The sequence below is a fragment of the Galendromus occidentalis genome, unplaced genomic scaffold (assembly GCF_000255335.2).
Source record: "Galendromus occidentalis unplaced genomic scaffold, Mocc_1.1 scf7180000077452, whole genome shotgun sequence".
NCBI lineage: Eukaryota > Metazoa > Arthropoda > Arachnida > Mesostigmata > Phytoseiidae > Galendromus > Galendromus occidentalis.
This window is the reverse complement of record NW_003805440.1, coordinates 289725-310640: the sequence shown is the minus strand read 5'-3', so window position 1 is coordinate 310640 and position 20916 is coordinate 289725. Positions and strand designations below refer to the sequence as shown.

The following is a 20916-nucleotide window of genomic DNA, read 5'->3' as shown; positions in this document are numbered from 1 at the left end:
CAGATGTCACGAAAAGCCACTCAGAGAATCGGAACTCTGTCAGTGTCACGATGCGGAGTCGCTTCGAATCTTTAACGCTTCCTAAATAGCTCAAACGGCCAAAAAGCCGATTCTAGATTGACACAGTTCATATGCTATCAGTGGGTCAGGCAGTCAGCTTCTTGGCTTCGACCTGCTCGACGATCACGATGAAATCATCAGTAGTGCTCCTCTGCCTATGCGCGCAAATGCTGAGCGCGGAATCGAGTGGGCTCGTCTGTGGGAGACGGAATACGCCTCTCGAGGGACGAGCCGTCATGAAGCCCATCATAGGTGGTAAAGTGACGCACAAAAATGAGTTCCCCTGGCAGATTGCGTTGAGAGTAAGTATCTCAAGGAATCGATCCAAACAGCTCGAGTGTTCATCTCGCACCCAAAGATTCTCGAAGCGACTTCATGCGCACGAGAGATTCTATGTAGAATATGCACAGCTCGATGGAGGAGAAGCCCGATGAGTCCAACTACTCGGCGACAATGGCGACCGTTCCCCATGAGGAGGATGGGGGCATCGGGGAGACGCTTCTTCGCCAGAGAATGATTTTGCTCAAGAACGCGTCGTCGGAAGAAATCAACCCGCAGGACCGCAAGCGGGAACGCGTGCGGAATTCCAAATCTCCCGGATACCTCACAATAATCCCTCAATTCACAGATTAGGCAAGAGAATCAGTGGTTTCTGCACTGCGGAGCTACCCTGCTCAACTCTTGGTGGATCTTGACAGCGGCTCACTGCTTCAGGAATCCACTTGATTTGGACAAGTATCAGATCGTAGCAGGCGCCCAAAATCTCCTTGAAGGCGAGGAAACGACGCAGTATCGCGGCTTACGGCAGTTCATCCTTCATCCGGGCTGGAATGCCACCCTCTTAATGGTGGGTGGCACAGTGGGGCCGACCGAATGGACCGCTTGGAGGAACTACGGGTTCGCTTCGCTGGGCGCTACAATTTTCTCCCTTCTCTGCAGAATGATCTCGCCTTGTTGAGAGTCGATCAGCCGTTCAGACTCAATCAAGAAGCGGTCGCTCCAGCCTGCCTGCCGGATGAGAACGGCAGCGACGACGAAAATGAATTCTGCTACGCCACGGGCTGGGGTGCCGCTGGGATGGAAGGGGACTCACCGATCCATCACAACGAGACGCTGTTGTACAAATCTAAACTTCCTCTGATCCCAAGGTCTCTCCGAAATTATATGAGTCCTGATATACGTCACCACTGCGATCTGTGATCGATTCTCGATCGCTCGCTAAGCCCGCCTTCCAGGTTCAAGTCTCTCCCTCATTTCCAGGTCCGAATGCGATGCCAGATATGTGAAGAAATACGATATAAGGATTTCTCCGAAACAGCTGTGCGCTGGGAGGAACAAAGACAGTGGAACCTGCGTCGGTGATTCCGGAGGACCTTTATCCTGTGAAACGGGAGGAACCTACAAAGTTGTCGGAGTAACAAGTTTCGGAGGACGGCACTGCAATACCAATGTTTTCCCCGACGTTTTCACAAGAGTCTCGGCCTATCGTAGATGGATTTTGGATCACATTGGTCAGGACTACTCGTGACTCTCCTTTCGAACAACGTTCTGACTGGGACTATTTAATGATTGAAGCCTACGAAGTAAAGAATCGTTCCGTGGCTCGGCAAATAGTGCTCACTCTCGCGTCGGTACCGATTCAGAATCGACCGCTACGCACGGAGCGGCAGGTTATGATCTCTTCCAGAAAAAAAACTTCAGGGCGGGAAGCATCGGTAGCGAAAGCATTCATGCACGTCGCGAATCGCAATTTAGGCTGCTCCTTTGAACCAGAAAAGATCCACTCTCTCAGGAAGCTGCTTTACCGAATAAGATTCCCTCAGGTTGAAAGTCGATTCTCGTTCTGGGGAGCGAGAACACGTTCAATTTTCCAGGTCTCTTCAATTTTCCAGGCATCCGATCTCTATCGTGAAATCTGTGAGTCGACACTCACGGGCATAAATCATACCGGGATCGATAAGTCCTATTCTGCATCAGATATTGGAGTGCCCAATAATCATCTCGATTTGATCGGTTCAATATGCAATGCGTAGAAGCTGGTATCTGACTGATAGGGGCGATTATCCCTGTCGGTCAACCTTGGAATCCGATAAAACCGTGAAATGAGCAGGGATATCTGTGATTGGAGTAGAACTCCTACACCGGGGAAGTTGAGATTCTCTCCTCAGATCAATTATTCCCCAATCCATTTCTGTCGCTCCCCGATGCAGAACATTGTTCTCCATAGAGGAAGGAAATGAAGGATGTCACCAACATATCATGAATCGTTAGAAAAAAAACAATTCTGTCCTGGACGCAATACTCACAACATACCACATCTCGTCACGAGCTCGTCGCGGTCTGTGATCATAAGTAAGGCTAGGAATAATTCACGGCATTTCTCCCGAAAATTCACGGCAATTTTCACCCCCATTGACTTCCTATGGAGGATCGCCTGGAAATACCGTGAAAATTCACGGCTTTTGGCGCGATCGCGCCAACTCCCCAGCCCTAATCATAATAGCCGGATCTCACTGTGGTCCGTCTAATCCACGCTCGAGCCGCGTGCCAGGGAGATTTGTCACAGAAGCCCGACCGAGGACTTTTTTACGAGTTACGGCGCGGATGATGGCGTCGAAAAATTTCCATTGATTTAGATTCGGTAAAACTGAAAGGGTCGAGTTTCACTCGCTCATACTAGCGTAGGCAGGGATGTCCGTTCTGTACGGCTCGTAAGCCCGTCTAGAGTGACAAGCGAGCCCGGTAACGAATGACCCCGGATTATACGCCCAGGGTATTTAGCAGATAACGCCAAGATAATGACAGCGGAACCTGGAAGGGGATGCCCGATTCCCCCGAGTGGTTCTTCGAGAGCATTCAATGACGCCCGGGAACAGAATGAGAGCGCATGCGAGGAATACGAGATCATAGGGGTTGCAACGCTCCGCCGATATTCAGGTTATTTCATCAATAAACTCGACGGAAGCCGCCTGACTTGTATGATCGAACTGTGTAGGGGCTATGGACCATACTGTGTGGTGCTTCCGGAATCTCATTCCGGGACACTGAATGACACTAACACCGTGTTACACCATCTCGAACCGGGAAGAGCAGCGGGAGTTGAGTTTTTCTAGAATCTAGACCTTATCCGAACTTCCTCCTCGACTCGTATAGACCTCTCCCGGATCTGGAAGCTTCCATCGGAGGATGAAGCTCGTCGCGATTTGATGATGGAAACTGCCAGATGATTCGACTAGCTTTGCTTCTTCTGGGAGTCTTACGTCAATTTATCCGCGGCTTTATCCTGATTCCTGCACAATGAGCTTAAACCATCGACATGCTCGAGAGCCAGGATCTCTTACCCCGCTCGATATAAATCATTGACTGAAGGATTAGGGTAAGGAACTTTCCTCTCCGGAATGTCACACAATCCACGGCTCTACGGATAGCAAATCACTCGGAGAGTGACGCAGAAAAATCGGCTTTTTAAAACAACGCATTCGGTCCGATCATACAGTCGCAAGATGAGAGCGTCCCGAGTACTAGCGGTCAGCTTGGCGTTCGTTGCGTCGGCTTCGGCCTCGGCCGTTGCATGCGGCAAGCGGAACTCGTATTCCCTCTTTATGGACGCTCTCCAGCTCGAAGACTCTAATTACATCGTCGGTGGTACCCGAGCGGTCAAGAACGAATTTCCGTGGCAGGTGTCGATTCAGGTAAGAGTCGATGTCGTCTTTTGATCGCGATCTCCGTGATAGGAACACTGGCCAAGCTGCTCAGATGATAACGCCAACAAATCCAACATTCATGTCTCATTCAGGCCGCGGTGCGGTCGGGATTGTGGTTCAAGAAGAAGCAACACATCTGTGGCGGGTCCATCATAAACGACAGATGGATCCTCACTGCCGCTCACTGTATTCTGGATAACGTGCGCCTGAATGATTACTACATCGTCGCCGGATCCCAATACGTAATGGAAGAAGAGGATACCACTCAAGTGCGGAAGCCTGAGAAGATAATTGTCCACCCAGGCTGGGACCCAGAATACGTCCAGGTGAGTTTCCCAACAGTGTGAGCCCCGGACTCCGAGGTCGACTTCGCGCGAATCCGTTTTCAGATGACTCATGCGGATCTGAGGGATTATCTAAGAGGAAATATTTTTTCTACTTCGCAGAACGATATCGCCCTCATCAAATTGTCTCAACCATTGTACCTATCAGCGAGATCTGTGGCACCTATCTGCCTGCCGAAGAGCAGTGACAACAACAAATTCCACGGAAAAACTTGCACCGCTTCCGGCTGGGGGGCCGTGGTCGACCGCGGACAATCTTCTTCCGTCTTGCTCAAGGTCAATCTCCCCATTGTCCCCAAGTAAGCTCAGAGGTCGATTCGAGACTCAGATGACGTCTACGCTTTCCGATGAATACCTGCTCCATGGCTCCCTTAGAATGAATGCTTTCGATCTCGTCAACACCATGAGAATCTCTAGTAGACTCATTGCGATGCACTGTTCGCTCAGACAAAGTTGGCAAAGATTCGACTGGCGTTCCGGCTGATTTTGTTTTTCGTTCCACAAGCAACCTCTGCTCGTATCTGTACAGCAACGTGGTCAATAGTCGACTCAACGAAAACCACATCTGTGCCGGGGACATCCACAGCGACGGAAGCGGAGTCTGCCAAGGCGATTCGGGAGGTCCCCTCGTTTGCGAAGAGGATGGCATTTACACTCTTGCAGGTCTCACCAGCTTCGGCGTAGTTTGCGGCGCCAGTGAATTCCCCGCTGTCTTCACCCGCATTTCGTCGTTCCGCAGCTGGATCGACAACAACATCGAATGAATCTGACCCTGGTGCTCCAATAAAGCTGTGCGGTCGGAGAACGCATCAGCTGACTAATTCTTTGCTCCGATCTTGTGTGGCCCGCCATCGGCCTCCGCGGATGATTTCCGCTCGCGAATGCGAGGAATATCCGCTGACTTCGGACATAGGGCGTTCCCTAAGCTGGGGAGAAGCTTCCGCGCCCGAGAAGCTAGTTCTCGACGGAAAATGCTCTGGGAATGCTTTCCGATGCCAGCGGGATGATGTCTTTTGTCGTCTGATCTTGATTCTCAGCTTCGGTTCACGTTGGGAGGAATGTATGTCACTAACCGGTTTTGCTGGGAAGCGTCTGTGTGAATTCGAGCTCTTCGCTCCATCAGAAGTTTTCAGGTTCATTTTCCTCAAGTACAGGTGCCCACTCTTTCAATTCGGTTTCCTCGGCGCATCGCGCCTCACGGTAACGTGGGTGAATGATGCCGGAGAATACGTTGCGGAATTCTCGCTGGGCGTGAGGACAGGACGTACACCTACGGTGGCGAATCTGTGATCCCGAGTGTGCGCGCTATGACATGCTTTCGTGCATATATACATACATATATCAATGGTTTCTGGATTTCTATACCATATAAAGCCATTTCCGACTTGTCCCGCATTTCGAGCATTCTCCGTGCTCGTTGCCTCACCTACATGCGCCAATGGGAAGTTGGGGATGACGCCTTGTCAATGAAATGGGTCATTGATTGTCATGCGGATTTTTTCCCATGCTTTGCTCTCTTCCGTACATAAAAGGCACAGCCTCAGTGATCACATGATATTCGGCATTCAGAGCGTTTCGGGGCCTGTGCGGAGGGATTCCCTTGTTACAAATACTTCCACAACCACTCCCTGTGTCCTCTACGACGTCCGGGAGGTTCTGATCTTAAGATCGCTCAAATCATAGGGAGTCTCGTTCCGATAACACATGCAGCTCCAGGACGCTGAAATCCTCAATCGGGAAGGGCGATTTGCGCTCGAAGGTCTCCGAGGAGAATAAGGTCCATCGATCCCCTCCGCAGGAATACCAAAAGAGCGCAATCGGACTCCCAGGCTAGGTACAGAGTTTGTTATGAATCTCCAGAAGGACCCGCCGTTCCGATGCTGTACAGTGTGTCGTGAACGGAGCAGTTGTGCCGAGTTCGATGCGCTAAGACACGTAAAATCACATCGCATCGATCTTCGGGTCGATAACCGACTGAAAACTGCCCCGGATAATAGGTTTATACGAATCCGATATCGAACCTGACTCATCGCATTGTATTTCGTCCGATTCTCCTGGGAAACAGTTCTTTAATCCTCGAATGATACGGCGCTCGAAGACTGATTCAAGCGCGGACCATGCGCCAACTTCCCCTCATTTTCGCTCATTCGACAACCTGCAGTGATCCCGCGCAGGAATCGCGTTCCGCGCGGATTGGATCTGCACTCAGATTGGGACCTGCGTGCAATTATTCAACTCGCGCCTGAAGTAGCTCCTGCCTGGCGTGCCCGTGTGCCGGGATCCCGCGACTCTCTCAGTGCGCATCGTTCTCCGGAGCTTTAGGCTCGATTCCGGTGCAGAGCTTACTTCTCCCGAGGGTCACATTCGCGGCGCGACGGATGACGCGGATTACAGGAGAGCATACCACTCGGAATTAGGCTTTTATCGGCTCGGGACAAGCGCATTTGGCCCGGATTCCCAGCAACGAGATGGAAGCTTATCAAGTACTAGCAGTCGTCTTGAGTCTCGTGGCCTCAGCTTCAGTTGTAGCCTGCGGCAAACGAAACTCGTATTCACCCTTCATGGCCGCGCTCCTGCCCGATGACTCTGACTACATCGTCGGTGGCTCCCTCGCCGGCAAGAACGAGTTCCCTTGGCAGGTTGCAATCCTGGTAAGAATACATCGAGGCCATCGAGCATTTATTGCCAGTGTTTGCCACTATCCGTGCCCCAGGTGTTGGGCATCGATCTGATGAGCTGCATGGTTTTATGGTTCTTGGTCGGTCGCGTCCCTTTCTGCTTGCTTGAAAAAAGGATCGGTAGCGAAGGGGTCGGGCAGGAGAGTGACTCGGCTTCATTTCTGCATGGAATCTGCAGGCGCACCGATCTCAATTGATTTCGCTCGGTGTTGCCTCACTATGATTACTTTCGGAGGTGCTCGAGCTCGCCAGTCATCCTCCGGTCGATCTGACCATCGATCGAGCTCACTAAGACCATATCTAAGAGGAATTTTTGGACGTAGACCAGACGACAGTTTTGTGGCGGCTCCATCATCAGTGACAGTTGGATCCTCACTGCGGCTCACTGCATAACGGATGAGCTGCAGCAGAGTGAATACCTAATCGTCGCTGGGTCTCGACACGTTAAGCGCCGAGAGAGTACTTCTCAGATACGGAAGGCCGCGAAGATTATTGTTCATCCAGGCTGGGACTCGCAGTACTTCATAGTGAGTATCTGAAGCCGAATCCGGTCACGGATCGCATGGTGGATAACCTTCCTCTTTTTCGGACGATTCAGTGTTCCAAGGAGAATGTGAGAAGCTATGCATCTCGCTTGCAGAACGATATTGCTCTGATCAAATTGTCCCAGCCGTTGGTCGCGTCAGCGAGCTCTGTGGCGCCTGTTCGCCTCCCGGAATCCTCAGACGCGAACCGATTCAACCGGAAAACTTGCACCGCTTCAGGGTGGGGAGCCGCGTACAACGATGGACCAACTTCGCCTGTGTTGCTCAAAGTCGATCTCCCTATCGTTTCCAAGTGAGTTCTACGACTAGCTCGCGGCTGAGAAAATTCCGAGGCTTTATCATGGAGATCTGTTCTCAGAATCGTTGCCCTCTTCCGAGAATGATCTCTCTGTCATTCTTCTTCACATCGGCGATCGTTCGCTGAACGGTTCACCAAAACGTGACTTCCGTTGAATGTCTTCTTTCCCCTGCTAGCTACATCTGCAATAACCGTTACTTTGACGTGCGTGACGTTCGAATCAACGAAAACCACATCTGCGCTGGGGATCTCGATATCGACGGAACCGGGGTCGGTCAAGGAGACTCAGGCGGTCCTCTGGTTTGCGAGGAGAATGGCGCTCACCTCCTGGCAGGTATCACTAGTTTCGGCGTTGACTGCGGGGACAGCAAGCATCCTACCGTCTTCACTCGCGTCTCGTCGTTCCGCAGATGGATCGATAGCAACATTGCCTAGGACTTTTTCTTCTTCAATAAAGCTGGCTGGTATATTGAATGGCTCCCGAAAGGCCATCGGCCCTCGGGCCTCTGCGAGGAAAATTCTATTGACCCCGCGCTCTCCCTCGAATGCCGTCATACACCATTTTTGTAATGTGCGGGAAACGCTCCACTGGTGGATCGCAGTCGCTACCGTTTACCATCTCGAGATAGACGCTCTCTCGCAGTTTTGACACCAAGCGCTCCAAGCCGGAGTATCAATCGGATAAAATCTTCGAGAAGAGATTGATGATCGGAATTGCGGGAAAATCCGACTGTACGCCGAGGGATTGCCTTCGGATCCTCGCGAGCAGGGTAAGACTCTGAGAAGATTGTGTCCTCGGGAGCAAGCAGAACTCGCCGGAAAATGTTTCAGAGTTCTGAAGAGATGGAGTACGCCGACCAATCAACTCGAGTGATCCGAGCGCGGGCAGCTGTTGAGAGATAGACAGATCGAATTGAAAGTTCAGTAATGCCTGGGAGCAGCCTAATTTGGTCAGCTCCTCCCAAGTCCCTATACTTGATGATTGTCATTTCTGGGTTTACGCTGAACGAACGCTCAATCTTCGTGGAGTACCGGAGGACATGCTCCGTCGAGAACATGTAATGAAAGTATACGAAATCCCCAGGGCATGATTCAAGACAGCGACAAATGGCTCGCCAGGAGTCGGGGGAAAAAGAGGAAGGGTCGAAACTTTCGTTTTACATCACAAGGCTGCTTCCTAGGCTGCTTGGAGATGCACGGACGCGATGCTTCCGTCAGAAACATTTTTTTCTGCTTTTGGCTCCGTTTCTGTTCGCAAATTATTGGTGATTCTCAGCCCACAGAGGGTGCGCCAGCACTTGAAAACCTAATTAAGGGAGTCTCCCGTATCTGCGGAGCCATCTCTTCGCGATCTCTCAGGGATCCCAAATTTATTCCCGTGTTTGTTCTCCACGTCCAAGATGGCCAGAAGCAATTATTTGACTTCCTCTGGAAACTGCCGAACAGCCATGTCTACCTCTCGCCGCAGTCTTTTCCGCTTAAGCGAGATGACAGAGAGATCGTGGTTTTCTGGGAAAGGGCGTTTCTACCGCTGAATTACCGTTACAAACTCTGTGACCATCACGCGTGCAGAATTGACCGAGGACATGTTGAGTCGTTCCATCGAGAGCGACGTATCCTGATCCGGATTCAAGAGCTCGCCGATATCGAATCGACGAAAACACCGACTCTGCTTAGAATGCTCTGGAGAACAGAACTTCGAGCGAAGAACGAACTCTACCCTTTATATTACCGGAGCATATTCGTGATTGTCAAACTCGTGAATCGAAGTAACGTACATTCTATGAGTCTCCTCAGGCCGGACGATCATGGGGAGTACACGCTGGTGCGGAGCCTTCGCATCGAGAAATTGCGAATGGCAGGGGTGGAGAAAGCTTTCGATCCGTTGGAGTCCCTGGCCAATCAAAGCATCGATATCGATATGACGCTCCAGGCATTACGAGTCCAGGGAAAGAGGTCTTACTTCATCGTCCTCTTCAACCGCTGCACCGCGGTGAGTTTTACGGAAAGTCAGTATACAGTCAATAGACAGAAAAATTCCTCTGGCCGAGAGCATTGACCGAAGATGCGCGGAAACACATCTCGACTGGATCCTTATCACTTATCAAAAAAGTCGCACGACCGACCGTGGTTGCGGCAAGAATGTGTCGAAACTTGATATCGCCTTGATATAGCACTCGATCTCGATACATTGTAGGTATCTATCTATGAAAGTTGTTGCAAAGGTCTCACGCATGAGAACACATGGTGCAACGTAACTTAACTCTTGCATGATGATACAATGCAAAGGATTCGCGAGCCCGCACCTGGAGCCTGATTCAGTCGATAGACTCTGGTCACACGGAGTTTCACGTACGACCCTCATAGTATTCGAAGGTCCATAGCGTTTCTCCCCGAATGTGTTCCTCTCATCCAATTGCCTCGCAACTTTTTGGAGTAGTTTCTCTCGACTTACCGCGGACATATGTATGTATTTCGAGTACGAATTCTGCAGCTCCGATTTCTACCTCAGTGAAAAAAGTCTGAATATCCGCTCTTTTCTGCGAAAAATCATTATCCAAAGGTGCAAGTTTCACGCCTGATGACTTCGTTCGGTGTGACATGATCTATCAATTCAGCATGCGCACAGGGAGGTGGCTCATAGAAAGAGAAGTAAAGTTGCAGCTGTGAAGCGACCTCCAGGAAAGAACTCACGTCATTCCAGGAAGAGAAGGGTAATTCCGGAAGAGGAAGCTAGAAAGAAAGTCCCAAGAGCTCTGTGCCCGATTGGAGATCGCGGGGAAGGTAGGCTTCTGATCAGAACAACCGAGCTCAATCAGGATTCTTTTTCCTTTGCAGGATGACAGACTCTTCGTCTACACTTTCGGGTACATCCCAGTCCGATTGGCGGTTCCGCTCCCGTGGCGCATTCGTCTCATCTCCAATTTTCCTCGCTACGCCACTGTGGAATTTCCCCTGACGATCGCCTCACTCATAAGTCTACCCATGGTTCTGTCGATCCGGCGTCACCGATCCTTCCTGACGGTACCATCATTCTGGGAGACCTGCTACCATATACTCAGCGGTACTAGTGGCAAATCTCTGGTTCGCTCTTCGAGATACGGGACTGTCATTCTACTGATCTGCGGTCTCGCTTCCCTATTGATCCAGTACCCAATTCAGCTCCTGAGAGGAGAAGTCACTGCGAGCCCGTTCGAGCAGAGAGTTCGTCCATCGAACTGTTCGGTGCAGACCTGTGAATCGGTCGTGTATGGCAGTTATGCTCGTTGGCAAAGCGCCGACGACGAGTTCGCCCTCGTGAACCTGTTGCGAAGTAGTCACCCTCAAGCCTCAGTTACCGAAGAGAATCTCGACAAGGGATGTTCGAGTGTCTCCGCGTTTATGAACGGAATGAGAGGTCCGACAAAGCTTGCTATGCTCCTCCAATACCACACTCTCTGCGATGAGCCATACATTGTGAGGCGGGAATTGGAGTTTTCCCCTACGCAGTTGGTCTTCGAGTACATCAGACCCGGCCACGTCGCTTCCGAGTCTCTGTGTTCTTCGGAGCAAAGCTTGGGACCCTTCGGGATTGTGTATGACGGATATCTGAGATTGACTCAGCGTATTCTGGAACACAATTTACTTAAGTATGTACATGCCCAGACTTCTTTGTACATAGATGAAAATAGACAGGACTCGTTCTGGGGTAAAAACATTCCTCTTCCCTCCGTGGAGCCACGAAGACTCAAAGTCCGAATGAATTCGATCATTCGAACCCTTGCAGAGAAATATTCCGAATACTCGATGGAAGGCGAAGTTCGTGCCTTCTACCAGATCGAGATTTCGGGCGTGGGATTCATTTTCTCCTCGTTCCTCTGCTTAGAACTTTATTTTATCGTCGGATTCGCATTCAGCACCTATATCATCCTCAGACAATATCGAGGACATTGGAGTCCACTTCGGGAATGATTCGATGCCTTTTCCCCGTCCGATGAGGACTGCGCGCAACAAAGTCTGTAAGCGCTCAGAGGAAGATGCCGATGCTCGAACAACATGCCGAAAGCCATCCGAGCTCGTGTCTTATATTGTAGTGTAAAATATTGGGAGAAGGAAGGCATTTCAGCGGAGCTGACAATTAATAATCGTGGAGTACTGGAGACGTGGAAGTATTACAGAATTATCAATGGAGTTCGAGAATCGAAAAATCGCAGTCGTCGATTATCTTGCCCTGTCAGGTAGTGGGAAGCGCTGATCAATAACTAAAAGATAAGAAAGAGCGGGACGTGAGCGAAGTCTTAAACAGACTGTGCAAACCATCAGGCAGTCTCGTCGCAAGCCTGGATCTCCTCCGATTTCACTCGTTGCCACAGAACTCATCTGGAGCCATCGGAGTCGGAGATGCTTCAAACCTGCCAGGTGAAACCTACTCCCCCGTGCACATGTTCGAAGGTGGATTTTTATGGAGATCAGCTCGCCGGCAGAAACCGGTCACCAATGTTCAAGATGTCTGCCGAGGTCTATGGGCCGACTCTCACTCAGTGAGACGTCGACGCTGACGGCGTGATTCCGAGGGAACGGGAGCAAGGCAGAATTCTGCGAGAACATCGGCGAATCATCAGCCCGCCTGAAGACGGAGAATGGGGATCTAGCGAATGCGAATGGGTACGCTCATTCAGTACCGGCTCCTTGTGAAGGGCTGGACATCGTAGGGCGCGAGGCGGAGAACGAGAGCGACGGTCTTGTTCCCGAGCACGCGCATATAGGTTAGAGTTCCTCGGCTTCTACGTCAATTCCTCAGAGGCTCTCTCAGATTGTCCATACCGTTTCGCCGCGATGACTCCCGGGACGACCGAACGAGTTTCCGTCGCATCTCGAGAGACCCTTCAAACTGTCCATATTCTTCGTGGCAATTTGCGAATATCGATAGTAGCGCTCAGGGAGGAGACTTGCCGACAAAGAAAGTTGACGCCGCCCACGAGAAAGCACTACCAAAGCTACCAAGGGTACCGAAGCCTCTTCATTGGATGAGCCTCCGCATGCCAGCGACCTTGGCTGGGGATCATAAAGTAAGCGTCTTTTCCCGATTTCTCCGACTCGATTTCTTCATCCTTGCTGGGCTTAGTCTCCTTAATATATTCCTCCCATGCTACACCCCGGGATCCTGGTCTCGTCCTTGAGTGATTCTATGGCGATGCCTCATTCGATGGGACGTGTTGTAGCTGCCTTATCGGGTTGCGAGTTGCGAGGTGCCGCTCCATAAGCTACGCCGAGCTCTACACAGCCCATAGGGTCTGTTGATCAGTCCGCATGGATATTATTCCGTCCCCGGGAGGGAATGCCGCGCCAGATCGATCGTATCGCACTGAAATAACAGATTCAAGGGATCGCTCTCGCTGCTCCCAGCATTTCCCAGAACTGAACTTGGAGCTCGATCGGTAAGCATGAGGCAAAACGGAGAAAAGAACCTGCGGCGTATCTATTCTCGGTTTGATTTGGGCGACCACCCCGATATACATCGATCCTTGCGGCCCAGAATGTTCCTGTCACTGCCTTCGTCGAGCATGAGATCGGAGCTCAGATGCCGTGTTTGAGCTCAGGCTTCGACCCAAGCCCATATGGAATCCATGGAAGCCTTGCGGGGAGTCCCAGGTATCAAGCACGAATCTCGTATGTCCGCACGTGTACCCGCTGAACACTCAGCCTGTCGTATTACGGGTGCGTTTGATCGAATACCGATCACGGAGGTGAAAAAGGGATCCGCTCAATAATGGAATCCTCATCAAGCGCGACCGTGAGCCTCGAGACAGTCCGATTCCGACCCTCATTCACTCATCGCTTGGGTCGCTAAAGCGTGGGATCGCTACGAGGCGTCCGCCGATGCCATGGAGTTGGGCGACTCTGCCGTGCTACATACATACGTATATCGAGGACCGCGACATAGTACCGCATCTTTTTTGCCCCGCACAGGCTCCGACACATGGCTCTCGCAGCTGGTGCGATCAATATCGTGGCCCCGAGGACTCTTGTCCAGAGATTCGTGACTCGATCCCTCTGCGCTGATCCCATACTGTTTCGCAATAAAGTTGTAAGTATATGAGCATGAGCATGAAAGCGAGTAGATTCTTTAAGGGGAATTTCACTCGCTCTGAGTTCTATAGGCGATATCCCCGTGGGCTCGGAAGGTACCGCGTCTTTAGGAAGGAGAAACTCCATCGGATCCTCGCCCTTCCTTCCAACGACATTCAATCATGAGCCTCCGTTCCACGGTAACAATATCAGACCTCTACTCGATGAATCCATAAAACTGATACATTTCTGATAAGTCCGGCCTCAATCAGTTCAGGAGAGCAGATCGACGATTCGCTCGGAAATCGAGAGGATCATCGAGCTCTCCATCCCTCCAAGCAGTGCAAGGTTCTCCAATGACTAACCATATAAATTGTTTCCAGTTTCCTACTTCTCTCACCTGGCACTCTCAATCGTCATCGTTTCACGTTGAGAACAGTGGCCTTTCGGTTTCCGCGGTCGAGAGTGTTGGGCCTTTCCGCGTAGAACGAATTTCCGCGATATATGTATCCTTCGCGGTGAGGACACCCCGCGCTCAGTAGGGCGGTGATGGCATCGAAGTGGAAAGCCTTTACTTTATTTGAAAAATTCGCGATTCGTTCCCACAATGACTCCGCTCGAGTCTGCACTAATCAAAGGAACTCGGTCGGTGTGTCAAGTCCGCGCTCTTTATGAAGGAGGTCCGGCCACTCCTCGGGAGATGAATTATTCAATGAATTGCGACTCGCTTCGAATTAGAGCAAGGAGAGTGGAGCGAATGTTCGAATAAAATCGGCGAATTATCGGGGGCGCGAAAATCGAACCTCGCATATTTGGGGCTTCACTGCAATCCGATCTTTCGAAATCTCTGAGGGGAATGCGAGTGTGGCGAACCCCCATAGGTGGATGGATCCGAAGAGTTGTCATCAATTAAAGAGCGCCCGGGGAGAAGCTTCTGTTGAGAGAAAAGTGGAACGTCGTGCGCCTGCACGTCGGCTCATCCCGGCGACGCGGCCGCTGCGGTGGTTCTAAAACACACTCGCTATCGAGATCTCGTAGTAGCGAGCTCGAGCGAACCAGCAGCAACAAGTTGCGAACCCCGGGCATCCAGTGTCCACATAACCAGACTTTTGATTGAGAGGGATATCCCCGGAAACCGTTCGCAATAGCGAGTCTATCCGGCGGGATGTGCCGCCGGATTCGACTAATGACTCCGAAAGCCGAATTCGACAAATGACTCCGAAAGCCGAATTCGACTGATGACTCTGAAAGCCCGCCTTCTCTTCCATGCATTTGGATGAAAAACCCACGTTTTCTAGTCCCTTCTGTTCCAGTCGGAGTTCGAGTTCTCGTCAAACTTGGCCTCGACCAGACCATCCAAGACGATCGTCCAGTAGGCTGTCTGGATCCCACCGAGATCCGGAGATCTTGTGTCTCCGCTTGTGTGGATGAAAACGAGAATATACGGTGATGAGAGAACCATCGATTGGCCTCTTTCCGCACTACGGGTGCATCATCGTACGGAAAATGGATCGAAGCAAGATTCCGCAACGCGAAGCCTCCGAGAAAGTTTTCACTTACTGGCTCTCCTGCGCTAGGGATCTCCGCTTGATGATGTTCCGGAGGGGCACACAGGGGAAGAGGATCATCGATTCTGAATGGATGAATGATGGCGACGACTAACGGCATTCGAGATTCTTGTGTGGAGTGTGGAGAAACGATCATAGTATGCTGGAACTCCGATCTCGAGGAATCGAATAGAAAAACCGGATCCCCCAGGCTTCGAAAGGCAGTATATCCAAGACGGTGTCGTATCTCTCAACGTCATTGTGTGACGAAGGACATTCGGAGACTTTCACATCGAGATGAGATGCTGAGCCCGGCGCATTTCAGCTCTGTCATCTGGTTCCTCTTCGTGACACAGAATTTCTGCAAATCAGATTCCCTGATTACGATCCAGGACGCCCAAGCACTGATCGATGAAGTAAGAGATATTTGTAGAGGGATTCGTGCTCAGTCTCACCGGAAGCCAGCTAAAACAATCGTCTTCGTCCTACACGTTAGAGATGATCTGAAACGATCCTTCGATTTCCTGTGGAGTTTGCCGAACAGTCATGTTTATCTCTCAGAGGAATATTTCCCTTTCAAACGACATGACAGAGAGGTCGCGATCTCTTGGGAGAAGCAGAACGACGTGTATGCATATAGAGATTTTCGTAAGATATGCGGTTATCGAGATTGTCGGGTCGCCGGAGGCAGCTTCGAGCGCTTTCATGCGGAGAAGCGTGCTCTCATCCAAGTCCTCGAACTGAGCAGAGCTCATTCTGGCAGGAACTCTGCGTTAGTGCGTAGCAGACTGAGAGTAAGCATGATCAACGAGGATTTCCTGTGGTACTATCGGAGCATCTTTATCGTCATCGGAATGGAGGGCCGAAACTTACTGCATTCGAGCTCGACCATCAGGCCTGCGGATAATACGCTCGGAGACCTTTTGATGGTGATGTTGATGGAAAATAGAAACCAGAATCATGCAGCGAAAGTTTTCGAACCGGTGGGACGCGTCAGCAATCGTAGCGTTATTCTTAACCTGGGGCCTTCTCACATGGGCGTCGGAACCGGGCAACTTCATTTTCCGATGGGGCTCGAGCGCTGCTCACCGGTGAGTGTCTCGTTTCCTCAACAGTGGATCGCGACCATCGTAAAGGCGGCGACCATAACAGGTGTTTCTTGCAGGATAACAAAGATTTCCTTCACTCATTCAGCTATATCGCTCTGCGATTGGCGGTTCCTCTTCCATGGCAAGTTCGGCTCATCTCTGAGCTCCCTCGGTACGCCGCTATCGAACTGCCGCTCACTTCATTGTCGCTCCTGTTGATTCCGATGTTGCTGAGCATCCGACACGAGCGCTCATTTCTACCGACGTCTCTTTTCTGGGGAACCTCCTACCACCTCCTCAGCGGAGCGCAAGAGAGCTCACTCATCCGTTCCGCAAACCAGGGAACTCTCATGTTACTAATCTGCGGTCTCGTCTCATTATTGATTCAAATGCCGATACAGTTATTGAAAGGTGAAGTGGCGTCTATTCCGCATGAGCAGAGGGTTCAACCGTCAAAGTGTGTCGTTAGATCTTGTGATTCTGTCGTGATGGGTCGTATGCCTGTGTGGTTCTTCATGGTCGATGGTAGCCGAGAACTCAATCTTGTAGCCCGCGCGGATAACAAGCATCCGCAAGCCGAAGTCGTCCCTGAGAATCTCAACAAAGGGTGTCCCAATGTCTCGATGTTCACGGGCGGTATGATGAACTGGACGATGATTGCTGCCCTCGTTCAATATCATACTGTATGCAACGAACCACATATTCTGAAGATACAAGTGATGTCTTTGAGCAAGAAAGTACGCTTCGAGCACATCAGCCCTACCAGCGCCCCATCGGAGTCAATCTGCTCGCGCGGGTCGATCCCCGGCTTTCTCATAGACCCTGAACAGCACCTTCGTTTGACGAGACGTATCCTTGAGCACAACTTGGCGCGGTACCCCAATCTCCTGGGATCATTCCGTCTTTTCGATGGCTTCCAGGAGCATTTCTGGAAACGCAAGAATTCGATCTGGTCGCCCTTGCCCAGTAAGCACCAAATCGTTTCGATAATTGCTGCTCTACAGGGAAAGTATGAGGAGTTCTCAATGCTCGATAAGACCAAGAAGTTCAACGTTATCGGGACCCAAGCCCTCGGCATGATTTTCGGGGCTTTCCTAGGAGCCTCCGCCGCGATCGCATGCGGTTTTCTTGTCAGCAAAAACTTACTTCCTCAGATCGAACAAATGTCCAGAGACTTTTGAGCCGCCTCGAGGAATTCTGCGGCTTCTGGCAGGGGCCTAAAAAGTTCGCGATGACCGTCAGGATCCCTGCGCTGCTCCGGGCTTAACGAAGAAACGAACAATGCAAGCCGGAGTAAGAGTGAAAGAACGGAGTGCTCCTTCGAGACAGCCAACGATTTCTTCGAGATTTCACCCGTAAAGTCCGCAGGACAAGCGCTCTCGAGGATGAAACTCTCCATTGATGAATGCTCCATCTTGGAATGATGCGAATAACGACTCTGAAATATTGAACCTCCATGAATCGAGCTCCAGCTTCAGCCGACTGATCGGGTCGAGTCGAAGTTCCCCAGAGAAACTTACGTGGAGGATTTTGCGATTTAGAGGAGCTTCTGTCGATGCCATAAATATGGAGCTCGGTTTATCAGAGGTGTCCCGCTTCGAGATCGCTTGTGAGGGAGCCCTCTCCGAAATTCCAGATACGACGGGCTTACAGATAGGTCCGCGAAACATGAGAGGTCTCTACGACTATTTTCGAGCTCGCCATGAGTGCGATGGATCGATTCCCATGCGTCTAAACCTTCTCCGTGATGCAGACCCAAAGCAGGGAGTTTGTAGGTCGACTCTGTGTGCTTTAACCAAAGTAGACGAAAATGGAATTAGGACGCGTCGCTCACAACCTCATCGTGAAGAAAACAAGAAGGCTCGGTGACAATATTCTTCGAAGAATAGATCCACGATGGTGGCTCTGAGTGAGCGGAGATAGAATGGAATGCGATTCCCCGTCGAAGTCCCCGGGTTTCTAGCATGGAATCTAAACGGAATCTCTTACCGCGAGCAGCATCTGATGGAATCAAGCGAACTCCTCCAGGTGGCATTTGCTGGAACACGACCTCGTGAGCTTTCTCTAGGTTGCCGGATCGCTTCGCTCCACCGGCGTTGAAAATATTGTGGAAATACGAAGCCCGGGTCGTGAGGACGAAACTTGATCGGGCTCAATCAATCTTTGCACATGGGAATCAAATGTTACATCGAAGGCTCTTGATCTGACGGGTCGAAGAAATCCACTGGTATCGAAATCCAAGGTCTAGATATGACTTCTCAGGGCTCAGGGGTTTATGCGGACCGGAATCGCAATCCGACCCGCTTTCGCTCTCGTTATTGCATGCGTAGTATGCCGTGGAGTATCGAGGCTTGCCTCCGGTGTCATTGGAGCATCTCCCTGGTCTTCGAAATCTCGAACCCGAGCACGGTCACCAGAACTGTGTTTCTCCCGCTCGGAGACCAACGGGAAATGATGACAATTCGAGCGAAGAGCTTGACAAAGTATCAGTTTTATTGATGCCTGGAGACTGGGTGTAGTCGCCGCTCTAGGCGAGAACCTTTGACCTCTCTTCCTCCAGCTACATCTGTGTGGGCCTATAGATAGCCCACCCGTGGCACGCTCGCCGCATCTCGAAGCCGCGACGGTCAACTTCCATCGAATAACTTCTCCCGCTTTCTTCGCTCATAATGGTTCCGGTGGTTTTATCCTTTTGTAGGCGAACGATCATTCCCGCTTGTACTCCTCGTCGGGTTCGAATACGAGTACAATTTCTGAGAAGAGAAACAAACTGATAATCCAGCACCTCTAAATCCTTGCAACTCCAGCACCGAGGAGGTCCACGACTACTCGGAGCGTTCAGAATAGAAAGCACTCGGCATGCCGGAGGCGCTCCGCTATAGCTGATTTCTAGTTGCATCAAATATTTTGACCTCTCAACATGGAGTGCGACCGAAAATATCGGTTCAGACTGCAGAATGATTGCTGCAGACGCTAGAAGAGCGTTGAGGACAATCGCATTAGATGAGATTCTCCTGCACATTCCCCCTGCTTGAGAGTTCAGAATGAGCCACGTGACGAGAGCTCTCCGGCCGCGAGGCCCCGCATCATCGGCGCTCTGCACCAGCGTTCTATGCTAAACATCTCGACGGAAGGACAATCTCTGATGAAAGCTTAACATCAATCGATCCAGACCGTCAAAGGAGTTCTCTTTCAGCTTGTGACCGGTCCATTGTTGGGAAGACCAGACATCTTTCCGTGCGATGTTGTCTACGGCCCATAACTGCGTCTGCCTCTGGTTCATCGTGGTGACGCGCAGCTCAAGCTCAATGGATCCCTTCAAAATTACCGGGAATCGCAGGAGCTCGGGCGATGTCATCAAAGAAATCAGTCACGCGACTTGTTCGCAAACTTCGAACGACCCGAGAACAACTTCCATATTCGTACTCCATGTGAGACCTGATCAGGGGCTATCGCTCAATGATATGTTGAGTTTGCCGAACAGCCTCATCCTTCTATCTGAAGAGTACTTCCCCCTCAAGCCAGGCGACGGAGAAATCGTGATTTCCTGGAGTGGAAGAATGAAGTGTTCAGGAACTGGACTCGCAATGACCCTTGCGGTTTCCGTGCTTGTGGCCAGGCTTTCGCGAACATTGCGCATTTTCATCAAGAACGGCGTGTTTTGATCGAAGTTGTAGAGTTGGCGACCGCAGATCGAGGCAGGGGGCAAACACGTCAGGGTAATCAGGTCATGTCGAGCTAGATATGGCTTGGAGCATTTTCCGGCGGAGAAGAACGTCCTCCAATCACAGCGAGTCAATACGGCTCGGACTCCACGGGGTGCTGATTCTCAATCCGAGCAAGAGAGGGATGATTGAGTTCGATCGATGTGACTCTGTGAGTGTTCGCACTGCGCATCGTGGATGGATGTTCTCTTCGAGAGAATATAATCATACTTAGCTCACGCACGTCGATCGCAAGTAGCTGGGTGACTCTCATCCGTGATTCGATTCCCTTTGCAGAACAATAAATTATTCCTCTTCACATAGAGCTACGCCCCCGTCCGCTTGGCAGTTCCTCTACCGAGACGGGTGCGGCTCATCTCGAACCTGCCGCGATACCTCGCCATCGAGCTACCCGTCTCGATCAATTCAGTTATTTCGCTCCCGATTGTTCTGTCCTTCCGTCACCACCGCTCTTTACTGCCGACGTCGTCGACTTGGGAGACTTCTTACAATTCCGCGGCATCCGAGGCAGATCGTTGATCCCCACCCTCAATCAAGGAATTATCATCCTGCTCAGCTCTGGGCTGGCCTCTCTGTCGATCCAAGTCCCGCTAAATTGCTGAAAGGCGAAGTTGTATCTATCCCTTACGAACGAATGATCCACTCCTCCAAATGTTCCGTCATGTCCTGCCAGTCGATTACTCTCGGTCACCGTCCGCTTTGGCTATTCGGAACGAATAGTACCGCCGAGTTCACCGTCCTCGGGCTCGCACAGGACAACAGACTAACAGGACAACAGTTGTTCCGGAAAATCTCGCCAAGGAATGCTCGAACATGTCCGTACTGACGAGCGTAACGCATGATTGGACTCGGCAAGTGTCTCTCCTCCAATACCACACT

The 20916-nt window shown here is 51.1% G+C and overlaps 2 protein-coding genes across 2 annotated transcripts; both read left to right on the top strand.

The window, feature by feature from the left end:
* Positions 1-241: 241 nt before the first annotated feature.
* LOC100906704 (transmembrane protease serine 9) lies at positions 242-4915 on the top strand. The gene is made up of 8 exons (XM_003743864.2): positions 242-362; positions 689-907; positions 1000-1208; positions 1321-1571; positions 3505-3752; positions 3857-4090; positions 4211-4407; positions 4614-4915. The coding sequence occupies exons 1-8, from the start codon at positions 297-299 to the stop codon at positions 4870-4872; spliced, it is 1683 nt and encodes a 560-aa protein (XP_003743912.2). The 5' UTR covers positions 242-296; the 3' UTR covers positions 4873-4915.
* Positions 4916-6552: 1637 nt separating this feature from the next.
* On the top strand, positions 6553-8154 carry LOC100906412 (trypsin). The gene is made up of 4 exons (XM_003743862.1): positions 6553-6759; positions 7110-7313; positions 7427-7623; positions 7806-8154. The coding sequence occupies exons 1-4, from the start codon at positions 6577-6579 to the stop codon at positions 8062-8064; spliced, it is 843 nt and encodes a 280-aa protein (XP_003743910.1). The 5' UTR covers positions 6553-6576; the 3' UTR covers positions 8065-8154.
* The last annotated feature ends 12762 nt before the right edge of the window (positions 8155-20916 follow it).